General features: G+C 41.8%; 1 protein-coding gene across 11 annotated transcripts in view; it reads right to left on the reverse strand.

The window, feature by feature from the left end:
• Positions 1-14,918, reverse strand: part of RALGAPA2 (Ral GTPase activating protein catalytic subunit alpha 2) — a 178,918-nt gene extending 164,000 nt beyond the window's left edge. For 7 of the 11 annotated variants that reach the window (XR_014566701.1, XR_014566702.1, XR_014566703.1 and 4 more), the window contains exons 1-3: positions 14,475-14,860; positions 4,913-5,023; positions 2,238-2,287 (exon numbers count right to left, since the gene is read on the reverse strand). Coding sequence is in view for 6 of the 11 variants with exons in the window: in XM_083748546.1 (XP_083604672.1) it covers positions 2,238-2,287; positions 4,913-5,023; positions 14,475-14,580 (267 nt within the window). In the remaining 5 variants the exon portion in view is untranslated. Of the gene's footprint in view, positions 1-2,237; positions 2,288-4,912; positions 5,024-14,474 lie in introns of all 11 variants that reach the window. The other 4 variants (XM_083748549.1, XM_083748553.1, XM_083748547.1 and 1 more) reach the window with 3 other exon arrangements.
• Between the last annotated feature and the right edge of the window lie 1,064 nt (positions 14,919-15,982).

Raw genomic sequence — 15,982 nt, forward strand, 5'->3', positions numbered from 1 at the left:
ACTTCAAATTGAGAACATAACAAATAAAGACCTCATCCTCCATTTATTAGCAGCAGCTAGATTTGCGATTGCAAAAATATTGGAAAACTTTAACTGCAAATCTTTTTGAAGCCTGGATTTTGCAAGTATGAGACATCATGCTTATAGACAAATTAGCTATTTCAGAAAAGGAATATTGATCTGGGGGTGGGAAAGACTCAGACCATCTATATGACATGGTATCCTTTTTCGTTTTTATTAAGACAATCAAATATGGTTTTCACTGTCCATCAACTCATAGAACCTTATGGAGAGATACTTTCATTTGATTGCCTTTCTCTAGAGAGCCAGTGTGGTGTAGTGTTTAAGAGTGGTGGACTTGTAATCTGGTGAACCGGGTTCGATTCCCCGCTCCTCCACCTGCAGCTGCTGGGTGACCTTGGGCCAGTCACACTTCTTTGAAGTCTCTCAGCCCCACTCACCTCACAGAGGGTTTGTTGTGAGGGAGGAAGGGAAAGGAGAATGTTAGCCGCTTTTGAGACTCCTTCGGGTAGTGATAAAGCGGGATATCATATCCAAACTCTTCTTCTTCTTCTTGGAACATCTAAAACTACAACCATCAGCTGCTATTTTTATTTCTTTTCTGTAGAACTATCAGGCCCTGTTTTCCTTGTATGGGTATGTTTTATTACTTGAAATTAAAAAAAAAAATTAAAACAACAACAACAACAAAAATAATAATAGGGGGGGGGGAAACCATAATGAAAAAAGAGTAACAGATTCTCTCTCTCTCTCTCTCTCTCTCACACACACACACACACAATTAAAACATACAGATCAGTACAATAAAAATATCACAGCACCAGCCCTTTTCTAAAGGCCTGTTGGAACAAAGAAGTCTTCATCTGCTGGTGGAAGGACAACAAGGAAGGAGCCAGTTTAACTTCTCTAGAAAAGGAGTTCCAAAGTCTGGGAGCAGCCATCAAAAAGGCCCTCTCCCGTGTCCCCACCAAATGTGCCTGTGAGGGTGGCGGGACCAAGAAAAGGGCCTCCACAGAAGATCTCTGAGCCTGAGCAGGTTCATCTGAAGGAAAACAGTCTTTAATTGGGAAAACAATTAACCCCCTTTCCCCCATGTTGCTACTAGAACCCATGTGAGAGCTCCCCCAAATCAATTTTCTTTAACCAAACCAAACCAAACCAAACCCAGAAACACTACCACCAAGAAACTGGATGAAAACATTGGACTATACTTCATGGTTGTCATACACTACTGTCTATCAACGCCCACCCCCTTTGCAGGGTTTTCTAAACTATAATACCATCTCCACTTTGCAACATGGATTTTATTTGCATTTGCAGAGCAATTTTTAAAATGTTTTTATGTTGAGACAAAAAATCCCACATTTTTACCATGCAATTAAACCTGAGTTAGAAATAGCACAAAGACCCAGCTTTGCTGCTACCTTTTGCTTTTGGGCAGATATGCTACTGCCCAGTCTAAGCTACACTACAATCATGAATTTTCTAATTACTTTCTGTGTACAACAATCACTTATAAAGAATAAGCAAATCCCTTCAAAATGAACCAGGTGTGGTGGTGGTGGTGGCGGCGGCTTCGTTTCCAGCCAAGGTGAACCTGTGAAGCTTGTCCTCCCTGGTGAATTATGCTTTTTAGAAGCAGAAGTGACCAAGTAACAGTGACAGAAGTAGACTCCCTGTTTCAGCACAGGCCAGGGGTTCTTTATCCATTCGCTACAGACAGCTCTTTGGTCTTTCAGACAACAAGTATGGAGAAGGGCCAAGTGCCCTGCAAAAACGCCAATCATCAATCACAGCTCTGACTTCAATCATTGACTAAAAACACTGAAGTGGAAGTGGCTCATCTCTCAAAAAGCAATAGCCTTGAATGGTGCCTACAGATTCTGCCTCATAGCTTTTGCTCTACAAGAGTTAGAAACTCAATGCCCTTGCAGGACAGACATAAAATGCAGGGAGTCTTCTCATCCCACCTCACACTTCTGGTTAAGTCACTGGAAGCATGATAGGGACTAGATGTCAGGCTATTTTTCTTTAAAACACTCACAAACTGAATGTGAGAAAGAGAGGGTCTGCCCACAATTTAAAATAGAGGAAAATAGCCATAAATCTCACTTTACAGTTTGTGGGGAAATAAATGTTTGTCAGAAATGTAACTTATTCACTATAATCATGAAGGAACCATAATGTTGAGTAAGTACTGAAATGTGATAACTTACTTCAAAAAGAAAGAGAATGGAGTCCAGCTCCTCCCTTTGTGACTTATTCCCTGGGAGAAAAGGAATGTTTCCAGTCAGTATGGATAAATACAATACACTACTCTGTTAATAAATCCCATCAGACTGCTAGCTTTCAAATTCAGTGCTCTGCTCACATATCTACTACACAAAAGTATGCAACAGTACGAAGGAGCAGTATTGTAAGAATACAGTGTCAGAAAAAAGTTAAAGATAAATCTAAGCTTCTTTCCTTCAACCGTTTGCTCTAATAACTGACAGCCCACAAAAAGGCTCTCTGTCACACACGTTATGTCTTAAGGAATATTTAGTGAGTAGAGAAACCGGGATGTAATGGGAAGCAAAATGAAGAGGAGTCCAAAATTTAGGAGAAAAGGATACTGGCCTGGTTTTCACGACATGGTAACTCAAACTATGGTTTTCCAGGACTGTGAAAATGTTCAGGCTCCCTGGAAGCTTTGCTCTTCCCTGGTCCTTTTTGCTCCCACCCAACACTGAGCAAGGTTTAGCTTAGCATGTTCTCCAAACTGGGTCTTGTGGTTAAGCTCTCTCCTCAGCAACCATGAGAGCAGTAGCCAAAAACAAACTACGGTATATATTAAACTTCCTATAGCAGCATACAGTCTATCCCTAGACCAGCCATACTTTCCTTTTTAATAAACTGAAGTAGAATCGTAGAACTGCAGAGTTGGAAGAGACCACATTGTCATCTAGTCCAATCCCCTATAATGTAGGAATTTTTTGCCCAATGAGGGGCTCGAACCCACAACCACGAGCTTAAGAGTCTCCTGCTCTACCAATGAGCTATCCTAGGCCCGTGTTATCTTCTTGTTTTGAAAAAAGATATACCACTTAACGATTCTTCTCAGCAAATTAAATTCTTGCAAAACTCACTCTATATTTGTATTTGTAGTTTGATATTTGTATTTGTGTTTGATAAGTTTAGATATTTACATTTCCTCGTGGGTAATTTAAAAAGATATAGTAATGATTTATTTGTAGCTGAATAGGATTTAGATTTTATCAGAAATTTTTAATGGGGTGCCAGGACTTGGAATTGGAGGCTCCTACACACCTCCTTATCAATTTAACCTGTCTGGTCCCAGGGGCTTTGTTCAGCCACAGGGCAGCAATTGATGCAATCAAAATAACTAAGATGATTTAACAAAAGCTTTACTGAAATACAAATAAACACTTAAAAATGAATACACATAGGTCACACTTCCTAAATGCTTCCTATGTAAAAAATCACTTATCCAAACACGAGGAATTAGTACCCCAAACTCACTATACACACCACATATTCAGATATATGAACAGAAAATATTTTTTTACTTCCTTGTTTCACTTTTGCAGGTTGCCTGAGGAATGGAGAGAGAGGGACGGAGGAGGAGCAATCAGACAAATCAGAGAGCATTTTTTTCATCCTCGTTTGCCTTTTAATTATTTACTGTACTATATTAAACTCTAGTGATCTGTACTTTGTACAGTTTCAGAGGGTTTTCCGGGGGGCAGGGGGGCTTTGGAAGTCAAAATGTTGCAGTCATGAACACATTAGAAATGTCCCCATAGGAGTAAGTGGAAATCATTGATTTGTTATGCAAATGCGTGTCTAACGAACTATTTCCAGAGAACACATTGTGTTTGGACAGCGGGACCTGTGTGTATTAAGTACAATCACACAAGTGTGTAAAGGGAATGCAAATAAAAGTATCTTACACTTCTAAGGACATAATATTTTAATAGCAAAAGTTTTGCCTCCTTTTTGCAATCACATAAAAATGTGTTTGGGGAGGGGAAGATGTGCTTCTTGTGCATGACAAGCAGGGCTACATCTTAATAAACTGCCACATACTACAAATAAATAAATAAATAAATAAATAAATACTTCCTTTTTTTTTAGCCCCAAGCTAGATTTAGTTGTTTAAATGACTTGCCAGGAGTCTCACAACCAATTTTTTCATGAGCTGACAACAAAGTTTGAACAGCTGCAACCAAGTTTTCCCAAGGATGATGGTGCTAGCACTTGCTGTTAGGTTTGCTGAACTTTCCTAACATGTGTGAAGATACTATGGAGCATTTGAGGGCTTTACATCCTTTAGCTCTTACACAGATGGATGCTGAAAGGGGGAAATGGTTGTTTTAAACAACAACAGAGGTTTAAATAAAGCAGGGATGAAGGACACTTTTTAAAAATTTGAAACAAACCAGTTTTAACAAGGAGAAATAGAGATGGCCGACACCAAAAAGCTAACACAACAGAGCCTCTCCAAACTGTTCTCATTGTACTCAAACCTTCTTTTGAACTGCCACTTCTCTCTGCTCAGTATCATGCCCACTTGCTCTACTCAAACCTCTGCATTGTTAAAAATCGCCAGTCTTGCCCTCTGTTTTTCCTGTATTGCGCCAGTGCCATGGCCACTGCTGTTTGGCAACCTGCCTTCACTTTGCCCCGCCCCACCCAACTCTGATTCAAGCAAATTCAGGATTGTGATGAGGCAGCACATGTCCTCCAATGTGGGTTGTGTGGTGACATTCTTACATTTTTATTATATAGAGATATGCCAAGGAGTGGATTTTGGGGTCTAGTATGTATAGGTCAGTATTAAGCAACTTTAAAGAATATACTAACAAACAAAGCCACTTAAAATTCTTACCTTTTTGTTTCAAGCTAGTTTCCAGTGTTATAAAATTTTCATAGAAGATAAAATAAATCTGAGAATAGTTAATCTCAAAAAACTGTTTAAGTTCACTTCCCTCTATAGCATCTGTAAAAGTAAAAAACAAAACATGTGTGAAAAAGGAGAACATCATCAGCATAGAAATTTAGAATTAAAACCTCTACAGAAAAATAAAGCAGCAGGAAAATAACACTAGAAGTATTAATAGAAATACATGGTACAATGTATAAGGTGGCAGTGTTCAAATGGCTTGATCTTAAACACACCTAACATTCAAGACTTCGGCTATTGAAGTCACATACCGGTAAATCTCTTTGCAACCTCTTGAATAAAATAAATGTTACCTATTTTTTAAGCCCTTATTCTAGATCCTATAATCAAAGTTTCATCTCATATCATATCACTATACTGAAACTATAGCCACTGGTCTGCTTGCCTTAGATGGGTAAAGGCCTCCCCTAAGCAACCATGCAGAGAAGCTATTATAAACTGTAAAAGAACAGGACCACTCTTTCCTTCAGATTGCTAATATGTCACAAAATATTGACATATATATGCAGATAGGGAAGCAAATAAGAAGTTTATAAGCTAGTCACATTTGTAGACTTATTTGCAAGACAGTCTTACCCTGACCTTAAGGTGAACATTCAGATAATCAGAAGTTTAGATAAATAGAAAAAAATTAAATCCTCTTACATCCCTTCCAGTGAGATTGGAGTGCACGATAAGTTTATTTTCATGTGTATCTCCCCTATTAGATCAAGAACCATTCACCCAAATGGCGTGTGCAAGTGGTTTCCAGGCTGGACAACTGCATCAGGCATCAAGACACAGTCCCACATTTCCTAGCACTGGATCAGAAATTATTGGTACTTATGACCTGTGGAGAAACTAGGCTGCTGTATTAAGGTTCCTCACAATGCATTCACTTTATCATAAGGCTCCATAATTGACTCCATCAATTACATCTTCTGAAGACACTTGCTCTTCATGCACTTTACTGCAGCGTGCCTTTCCACCATCACAGTACATCATGGACTAGACCAAGCTAATCTATGCACAGATTATGTGCAGGATGAGATTAGGCCTAATGACCCTTCACCAAATCCAACCCTATGACCACAACATACACTAACCATCTGTGTGATCTATAGAAGGTGGGGAGGACAGTGTTGGAGTAGTAGGGCCTTGAAGACCAAGGTGTAAATGGGAAGAAAAGAACCATGTACACCAACTTAAACAACATGGAAGGAAGGTAGGACATTAACATAATAAAATATATATTGCCGTATTGTTCCTCCTGCAGGAGGAAGGGTGGGATATAAATTTAATAAAGAAAAATGAAAGGAAAAAAATACAGTTCAGTTTTAGGGAAATTATAACCCCGCTGAGCATTGTCCTGCCACCTTCTCTGCATTAAGAAAGAGATACTGCTTTGGGAGATTAAAATGGCAGGCATCTGTACAATCTTCCAGTCAGATCAGACAATGCTTTGTGCCCAAGGCAGGAACACAGGGACATTGTCACTTTGATCCAAACTGCAACAAAACAATGGCCCAACTACTGAAATAAATTCTGTGTAGAGCTTCCTTTAAAAATTATTCACTTATAACACAGCTGTACAACTTTGCAATGGATTCTGGGCTTGTAAGAACTGTTTCTTATTTCCTATACCGCTATAAGGGGGAGGGACTCAACATATTTTAGACCATTGTCTCTCATATCAAGCTCCCCATTTGCAGCTACTGCCTTTTAACAAACCCTGTACATGGTTTTGTAGACTGGAACTGTGAACCCAAAGAACAATGCCCACTACAGATTTACATCCATGAAACATGCTCTCCAAAGAGGCTCATCTTCCTTGGCCATCCTTGCAACTGCTGGAAACTTAACAAAGGCTAGCTGTTCAAATAAATAAAATTAGATTCTACCACACAGTAGTTACATATGTACATAATAGTAAAGTATGATTCAGCATTACTGTAATAGCCTAGGAAAGCATCAGGTTCACAAGCTCCCCCTGCTCCTTCTCACTGTGACTGCAAGGAGGAAGTTGGAAGCTTTCACTTACATTTTTTTAAAAATAACTACAGTTATTACCCAGAAGCAGAACTAATTTGAACAATGGTTTATTTAACTAAACATCAATGTCTGGTTTCCTTATTTCAGTGAACCACAGTTAAGACTAGAGATGTCAAAAAAACTCCACTACACACGGGAGTAGGAATTCCTGCAATTCACATGTTCATTTGAGGTCAGGAACAGAAATCATACAAGTCAATACAAGAAGTATTTGCTGTACTTTTTAGTCCTCAAACATTACATAAATGATAATTTTATTTACTGCATTGCTTCTGCCATTTCCCTTCCATCTGTGGCCAATGCACTCTTGGAACAGTGTGCTTCTCAATTGATAGGAGTAATGCGAAGCATTTTACATATAGAATTGAAATTCCAATTTATATTAATTATATCAGCACCAGACATTCTCTTACCAATGCTATATTTTTATGTTGTGAACTGCCCCGAGATCTACAAATGAAGGGTGGTATATAAATTAAATAAATAAAAAAAATTCTATAACTGGCTCCAAATTCACATGCTAGCCCAGGATATAGTGCAGATAATGAAATACAAAGTAAACACTGTGCTTGTATTAACTTTCCCCGCATGAGTATAAAAACCCATCTATATTTTGGTCACAGGTCCCAATTAAGACCATGGGGCCACACCTACCTGGCCTAGGGCTGGGTGATATCAGCTTTTCAACATCACACTGTATCGCTAGCCAAACATTGTGGTTGGGGGGGGGGGGAGTGCTCTTGCCTCTGCCCGCACTTGCCTCAAGAGCTGAGGCGGTTTTAGCCAGGCTCGCAGGCTGGGACAACGGAGCTAGTTTGCGCTGCTCAGCTGAGAAGAGGTAAGGTTCCCCCCCTCCTGCTCAGTCAGGCCCAGTGCTCTCACCACTCGTGCATGAGCGATGAGAGCATCAGAGCTCCTTTAACTGCTCACTGCAGGGAGCGGCAACCATGCTCCCCTCAGCAGAGCAGTTTCACAGAGTCCCCGTTGCGCTGGTAGCTTGTGGGAACCAGCACTGGGCTGGAGACTCCTTTAAATGCTCAACTGAGGCAAGGGCAGCTGCACAGTCCTCAGTTAAGCAGTTTATAGATGCAGAGGGAGGAACAATCTGTGTCGGCGCTTCATTGATACAGCTTGTTTCTCCCTCTCTGTCGTATGAGGGCAGAGTGGGATGGCGGTTTCACTCAGCACTATATCGCTGGTGAAACTGCTGCCGCACCTGAGTCCCTCTGCTAGCAGTGCCCGCTGGAGGAAGGAACTCTTAACCCCCTTCAGTGGACACTGCTAGCAGGGAGACTCAGGAGCAGTGGCGGTTTCACCAGCAATATACCGTTGAGTGAAGCCGACATCGCGGTCTGCTCCTCATAACAGTCCTGGGCAATATATTGATATATCACCCAGGCCTAACCTAATGTGACATCAGGTGAGGAGCAAGTGAGAATGAGCTGCCAATGCGCAAGCAAGAGCCTTCAAGTGCACTCCTAATTTGCATTGGTAAGGGAGATTTGTTGTCTCCACTGAGCAAGACAGCTGGGATCAGCTGTAATAATACTGTGTTCCCCGCAGGGAACTCCATAGCAAACTGATCCTTGAAGTCTCAAAGTCAAGCAAGGATCCTTTGCAAGCCGCTTGCAAACAGCCCTACTTAGTGCTTTGAAGCAGAAAAGATCAGCTGATTGGTGGCACTTCAAAGCACTATGCAGGGCTCTTTACAAACCCCATCATCTGGCATCATCATTACATCGGCCACTGACAGGCGGGTGGCTCTGTCCAACTGTCAGATCTCACATGCTCCATTGCCACATATTTGTACCATATCTAAACTACATTTCCTATTGTTTTTATCAGTGCTCACTCTCGAGTTTGCAGTGTTTTATGTTTTGAATAGAAAGCAGATTCCTAAAAAATAATCCAAACGACACTGAAATTTTAGATAAGGCTGTTTGGGAACAAACGGAATGCATAGCTAAATGCTCATCTTTATAAACAAATATAAAAATTGCGCCGAAAAAGATAATTTTCTGAGGGTAAATCAGATTGATTCTATTAAGTTACCCCACTGATTGATTGATTGATTGATTGATTGATTATTTAATGGATACAAGCCCAGACTTAAAACAACAACAAGATATTTAATAGGGCAAAACAATCAGACAAAACAATGGAGATTTGGAATAGGATCTACCATTTCTTTTGGGGACCCAGGGCAAATAGCAGCTTGGAAATGGGGATTCTCACCAAGGAAATAGCTAAGGTTTCCATATTTATTTAGTTATTTCATAAACTTTATACACCACCTTATTGTCAAAAAAAACCCAAAAAAAAATCCAACTCAAAGCGGTTTACAAAAATACGGTAATCTCCACCACTCACTTCAATCCAAAAATCCGCTTGAGGGTCCTGTGGATGTTAAAGCTCACTGAAAAAGTAGTGCAGATATAATAGGAGCTGTTTCCTTTTCAATAACTTGAAGTTTATAAAGCAGCTGGGAAGTTCAGTGGGCCAGCTGCTGACTTGCAGTTTCAAATGAACTCAGATGAGCTGCACATACTTCTGGATGAGCCATCAGGAGTTAGAGAATTACAGGAAGCCCAGGTCAAGTATCAGGCAGGAGTCAGTCATATGAGAATAACATTACGTACTTGTTTTAACTGTTAACATAAAATAATTTGAAGAGCAAGCAAAGTGAACTGAAGTCATTGCCAAACTATGGGAACTCTTATCAAAAGTATTCTGTGCCAGAAAATTGCATGCTTTTGTTTATCTATTATCTATTTTGTATTCTGCTTCAATTCATCCTTTGCAGGATGTACTAGGGTGGTACCGGACAAGGAGAAAGAACGTAGAGACCTTGAGGGCCATCAAGAGTATCAAGGCAGGAGTAATAATGGAAAAAAGAAGAGTTTGTGCAAAACACTGGGGTTCATCCTGACAGTTAGAAGCTCTGCTAATAGATTAAACATTCTTACATGAACCAACAGAACAGACTGAATAATTCATGACTCGATATAAAAGGAGACAGACAGCACTTTTTCTGGGTTAACACATGACTAAGATGAGTTAATGGAACAAACATTCACATTTTAACTTGCACTTAGCTCCATCAAGAAGATACTATTAGATCTCAAATAGACTTCAGACACACTCTCAAACTTTTCTGAGACATATATCAGTGCATCATACAATGCAGGTAAAAGCAGAAGAAGCTTTAAGTCAATGGAGATCAGGGGCCATGAACTGGCTTCAATTCTCCAATTGTAATATTGGTTACAAATGAATATGGCAAGAAATGTACCCCTCCTTAAATCCCAATTTCTTGCACACAGCTTTTGGCTCATCCTCTTCATTTTCATCTCTTACCTAGCTTTAATAGTTGGAACTCTGAATGCTTTCATGCACAGTAAAGACTACCGGTACTTCCCTTCACCCAACTGCTGATGTGGTACTGTTTCCCATTTATGAAAGGTTCTACCCAGGCAGGATTCCCTTTGGTCAACGTTTATTGGGCAACCTTTTAATTTGCCCAAGTTATTTAACAGAAACATTCAGATTAGTTTTTATGCTGGAATTTTACTTGTTTCGTTTAAATAATGAATTGTGCTTTTCAAGCTTTTATCTTTTTAACCACTCTGAAAGTCTCTGAAAATCAGGATTTTTTTAAAAAAAGGATATCAATAATTTAGAATACAAACACCGTGATTTTGTTCCGGTTGCAAGTACTTTCATGTTACGAGTTGTGCCAGGAGGGAGATGCACATGCACATGAAAGCAATACAGTGCAAATAAATAACATCAACATCTGGACCAGATTTGTGACCAAAATTCCTTATCCAACAAGTCGTATGTATGCAGAAGTCTGTGGATCTACTTATCTGGATTGGTGCGAAAATGTTTCAATGCACCTGTCTTAATGCCTGAGCTTTACTAAAACACCCAGTTCTTTCTCACAACTTGTACATCTGGCTTCCCCTACCTAAATGCAGAAGTTTATATTTATCTCTGTTGAAATTCATTTTGCTAGTTTAGTCCCAGTTCTCCATCATGGGGAAATAATCTTGGATCCTATTTCTGTCTTCTAAGTATGTTTGTTTGCTTGTTTGTTTATTGAATTTGTGTTCTGCAGTTCTCAGGGTGGTTCACAACATAATTTGTTAGCTGCCCTGAATACCTAAAGAGCATACATTCTACTACTTCATCCAAGTAATTTATAAAGATGTTAACCAACACTAGGCCCTGGACAGCATCCTGCAGAACCCCACTTGTCACTTATTTCTAGGTTGACGAGGAACTACTGAAATGCACTGTTTGGATATGGTCTATTCATCAGCCACAAATCCACCTAATGGTACCATCATCTAGCCCTATTTTACCAGCTTGCCAACAAGGATACTGAGGAGCCTTTGTCAAAGCTTTTATACAATGTCTACAGCACTCCCATAGCCTACAAGACTAGTAACTCTTATCAAAAAAGGAGGTAAGGTTATTCTGGCATGGCTGACTTAAGAAACCCATGCCGGCTCTCTGTGATAGTGAATATGACACAGGTAGGTCACTGGTTTTCACAGAATGCTACGTACCACTACGTATTCTGTAGCTAAGAAAAGCTTGGTTTGGCTGCAATCCTAAACACACTTACTAGAGAGTAAGTCTCACCAAACACAATCTGCAAAGGCTTGCACTGAATATATAGAGTAAAATCAATGGAGAGACGCTCCTATGGTCTGGTATATTTCCCTAAATCAACCTCTGCATCCATTTACAGCTCCTTCCACCCCCTCTCTCTGAATAGAAGAGCCTAGAATCTGGATAATGTAATCAGCTTCCAGAAGAGACTGCCATGAACACCTCTAAGTATCCCTAATACATTGTACCTTTTGTGAATTGTAAATGTAAACCACTATGGGAGTTAACCTTGGCCACAAAACAGATTATAAAAATATTTATTTATTCATCCAAACTCTCTGCAGTGCTCCTACCTACAAACCCAATATACTTTCCTGTGAATTCCTGGTTTTCCTCTCGATGCTATTAAAAAAGTTAATTACGCACATCAAGACTTCACCGTTTGGTTTATTTTGTTCTAAAATCTTTGGAGAATAAACCAATGTATATTTGAAGCAGATATATTGCTGATTCTTTAGTAATGCATTTTATCAAGGGCTTTCTGGAACTTTAAAACAGTTGTAGACTACAAAATGGGTTGGGAAACATACAGTACAATCCTATACGTGACAACTCAGAAGCAAGTTCCACTGATTTAAATAGGCCTTACTCCCATGTAAATTGGTATAATCTTTAAAATATCCTCAACAAGATACGGTTCAGAACACTATCTAAATAGGCCTCAGTAATTCCAGCACAATATTGGTCTAGCTTTGATTAACACGGCAAACCTATGTGTCTAAGCCAGGCTACCTCAACCTTGGCCCTTCAGATGTTTTTGGCCTACAACTCCCATGATCCCTAGCTAGCAAGACCAGTGGTCAGGGATGATGGGAATTGTAGTCTCAAAACATCTGGAGGTCAGAGGTTGAGGAAGCCTGGTTTAAGCAGAACTACTGCAGCCTGCAGGTAGGAGCTCACTCAATTGAATACACCTCCCAACACACACAAAATTATCCACCTATAAAGCTAGATTCCGTGGAGAAGGTATCAAGCTTAGTCTCCCCCTGGTTTTCCATTTGCAGGTGTTTTTCTAATGGAGCATTGAGACAGCTGAGTCCCACCTGCAGTGTGAAGCAGCACAGCAGGGATACACTGTGAATTAGGCCATTATCTTATGCAACTTCCTGGAAGATCAGTGTTCTGTTTACTCATAGGAGGGTGATAAAGTTAGGTAGAATGGATGTTTATTTTACTCAACAACTCCCACCTCCCCCACTGCTTGAGATAATCCAGCCAGCTCAGATTTCATAGCCAGTGGAACTGCTTCAAGACTGCAAGATGGTTCAGCCCATGCTGGCAATGGACAATCCACACAACTGACAGGGACCACTGCAAGATCAAAACAAACTGTGAAATTCACAGTGAATGCAAGAATATTATTGTCCCCAAGGAGAAGACACTGCTCATATTTCCAGTCTAGCTGAGAGCACAGGAAGTGGGTATGCTGGGCATATATTTCTACAATATGCTTTTGGTTCAAGTTTAACTAACAAAAGCTGGAACAATTGAACAGAGAGAAACCAGTTCCTTATCATGATCTAGTTACATCAAGATTTGTCTTTTGCCTCCTGGCAACATGCAATACCATGAATCAGGATTCACTTTGAAATTTAAAAAAAACACTTCTTTTTAAAACTGCAGAACAAGCCAGCAACTTTTTTTTAGTGCATGTGAGTTTGAGGCACAAGGATGTTAACCCTATCATTGTCCCTTCCTTACAATACACCTGCCATCTTTTTTATCTCCATGGAGAGCTGCTGATCCCCATACCCCATCACAACAATGTACTCTAAGGAGGTAGGTTATGAGGGGTAATCCAACACACACTCCACACAAAGGGGGAGCTCTTTGTGAGAAGAGAATGTAAACAACAGAGTTAGAAGACCTTAGGTGCAGACATGAAACATGGCAAGACTAAAGCAGAGATTGGTTCAACTTAGCATACATTCATAACTGCAGTGAGTGTTTAAAGTACAAAGTAAAAAATAGGTAGAGGACCCCTGGATTGTTAAGTCCAGTCAAAGGCGACTATGGGGTGTGGCGTTCATCTTGCTTCAGGCTAAGGGAGCAGGTGTTTGTCCACAGCTTTCTGGGTCATGTGGCCAGCAGGACTATACCGCTTCTGGTGCAACGGGACACTGTGATGGAAGCTAGAGTGCACAGAAATGCTGTTCACCTTTTCGCTGCCGCAGTACCTCTTTATCTACTTGCACTGGTGCACTTTTGAACTGCTAGGTTGGCAGAAGCTGGGACAGAGCAATGGGAGCTCACCCTGTTGTGTGGATTTGAACTGTGTTTGAAGTACACCATGGTCATGGTATTGCTTTCCTTACAACAGTAAATTCTTTGGGGGCTGTGAGAATCATAGAATTGTGGAATTGGAAGGGATCCTGGCAGTCATCTAGTCCAACCCCCTGCTATTCAGGAACGCGACCCACAGCCATCCCTGGGTGAGCTCTAACCACCAACCTTTTGGTTAACAGCCAGATCCATTGACCCACTGCCCCTCTGGAGGTTGGCGGGGGGGGGGGCAGGAAAGAGCCACGTTATAACCTCTCTCTGGGTTTGGTTCGGTTTTGCCTGTCTGTCCGACTGTAAGTCGCTTTGGGCTGCCCTGGGCAAAGCAACTCGCCAATGTCATTAAGTCGTGATGGCTGTGATAATGACGACCTCACACGGCAGGGAGGGGACCCGGGGCACCCCGGATTCGCACCCTCCAGCGCCGCTGAGCGGGGCGACCGGGACCCTTCTCCGGAGGCGACCCCCCCCCCGCCCGCCCGCCCGCCCCACTCACCCATCAGCGCCCTGAGGTGCTTGAGGCGCGTCAGGACGTCCTTCCGCGGGTCCAGCGCTTTCTGGGTGGACTTCTTGACATCGGCGTGGCCCCTCCGAGAGAACATCGCCGGGCAGTTGGGGGGGGGCGTCGCCCTCGCCGTCAGCCGGGAGACCCGCGGGCGCCGCGCCGCCTCCACAGCCAGGGAGCGAAGGGCGGGCGCGCTGAGGCGGCGGCGCTCCTGAGGGGAGGGGGCGGGGCCTGGCCAGGTCCTTCGCTTCTTCTCTTTCGCGGGCGCGTGTCTTGGTTTTCTCTTCTCCGGGGCGGGGGGGGGGCGGGGGCGGACCAATGCCTGCCTCGCTTTCTCTTCATCCGACGGCGCAGCGCGCGCGCGCCTCGGAACAGCCAAGCCCAGTAGCGGCGGCGCAAAGGGCGGCCATCTTTGGGAGCTTGCCTGGCGCGGGGCATGCTGGGAGTCGTAGTATTGGCGGAGGAGGCTCTTCCTCGCGGTCGCGCGCCAGGAGTTTCCGTCCTCGCAACCCTGCAGGCGACATCTTTGATAAAAAAATTATATGGAACAGCCTTCCTTAATTATTGTACTGTTAATAGCTTGAGGCGCTTTTTAAATACTAACCTTTAAAAGTTTTTACCTATATTTATTGTTAGTTTATTCAATCTGTAGACCTAAAACTGCGGTTTGCTGGCTCTGCACTTTTGATTAACACAGTATATTTATTTACTTGGGAAACGAGTCTTGCAACTGTACTGTGGAAATAAAATGCGCAGTGTTACGAAGTCCTGAACGTGCTTCTGAGAAGGGAAGCCCCACTGAAATTTGTGACTTGTCGAATAGCCGTGCTTTCAGCTAAATTGAGCAAAGAACCATCTTATTTATCATTTATTATATTTGTATACTGCCCTACATCCCAAGATCCCAGGGCAGTTCACAACAGAAAAATACAAAATGAGAATACAAATACATAATAAAACAAAAAACAAAGCAATAACCCCCTTCCCACAAACATTTAAAAAGCTATAGAGTGTTAATTAGCAAATCGCCTGGTTGAAGAGAAACGTTTTTGCCTGGCACCTAAAGATACATTCAGATATTCTTTGGCAAATCATGCTGACACCTTATAAGACACCTTATGGCGTCTGACTACCGTGAATTCAATGGTCTTTGAATGTCATGTTTTTCAAATGGTATCAGGGATTTCGTAGAAGCCAAAGAGGTAAATAATGAGAAAATGACTGAAAGGCAAATTCTCAGGCATCGTGTTACTGATCTTTGTTTGCAGTCTGGGGCTGCATGGGAGTATTGGCTGTAGTCTAGGTCTCCTCACTTCAAAAAGGGTAGCAAGCCCATGTGAACAGACCAGGGTCCAAGGCGAGCTGAACATTTCCCAGAATCCGCTGCACTGTGTTGGGCTTCCATGGCAGGTGTGCAAGGCTTCCCTGGGAGTAGAATTTGTGCGCAAGGGGCTCCCTGTATGATGACAATTCCAAATCATTTATTTACTGTGAGATGT

The sequence above is a fragment of the Podarcis gaigeae genome, assembly GCF_964106915.1.
Source record: "Podarcis gaigeae genome assembly, chromosome: 7".
NCBI classification, from domain to species: domain Eukaryota; kingdom Metazoa; phylum Chordata; class Lepidosauria; order Squamata; family Lacertidae; genus Podarcis; species Podarcis gaigeae.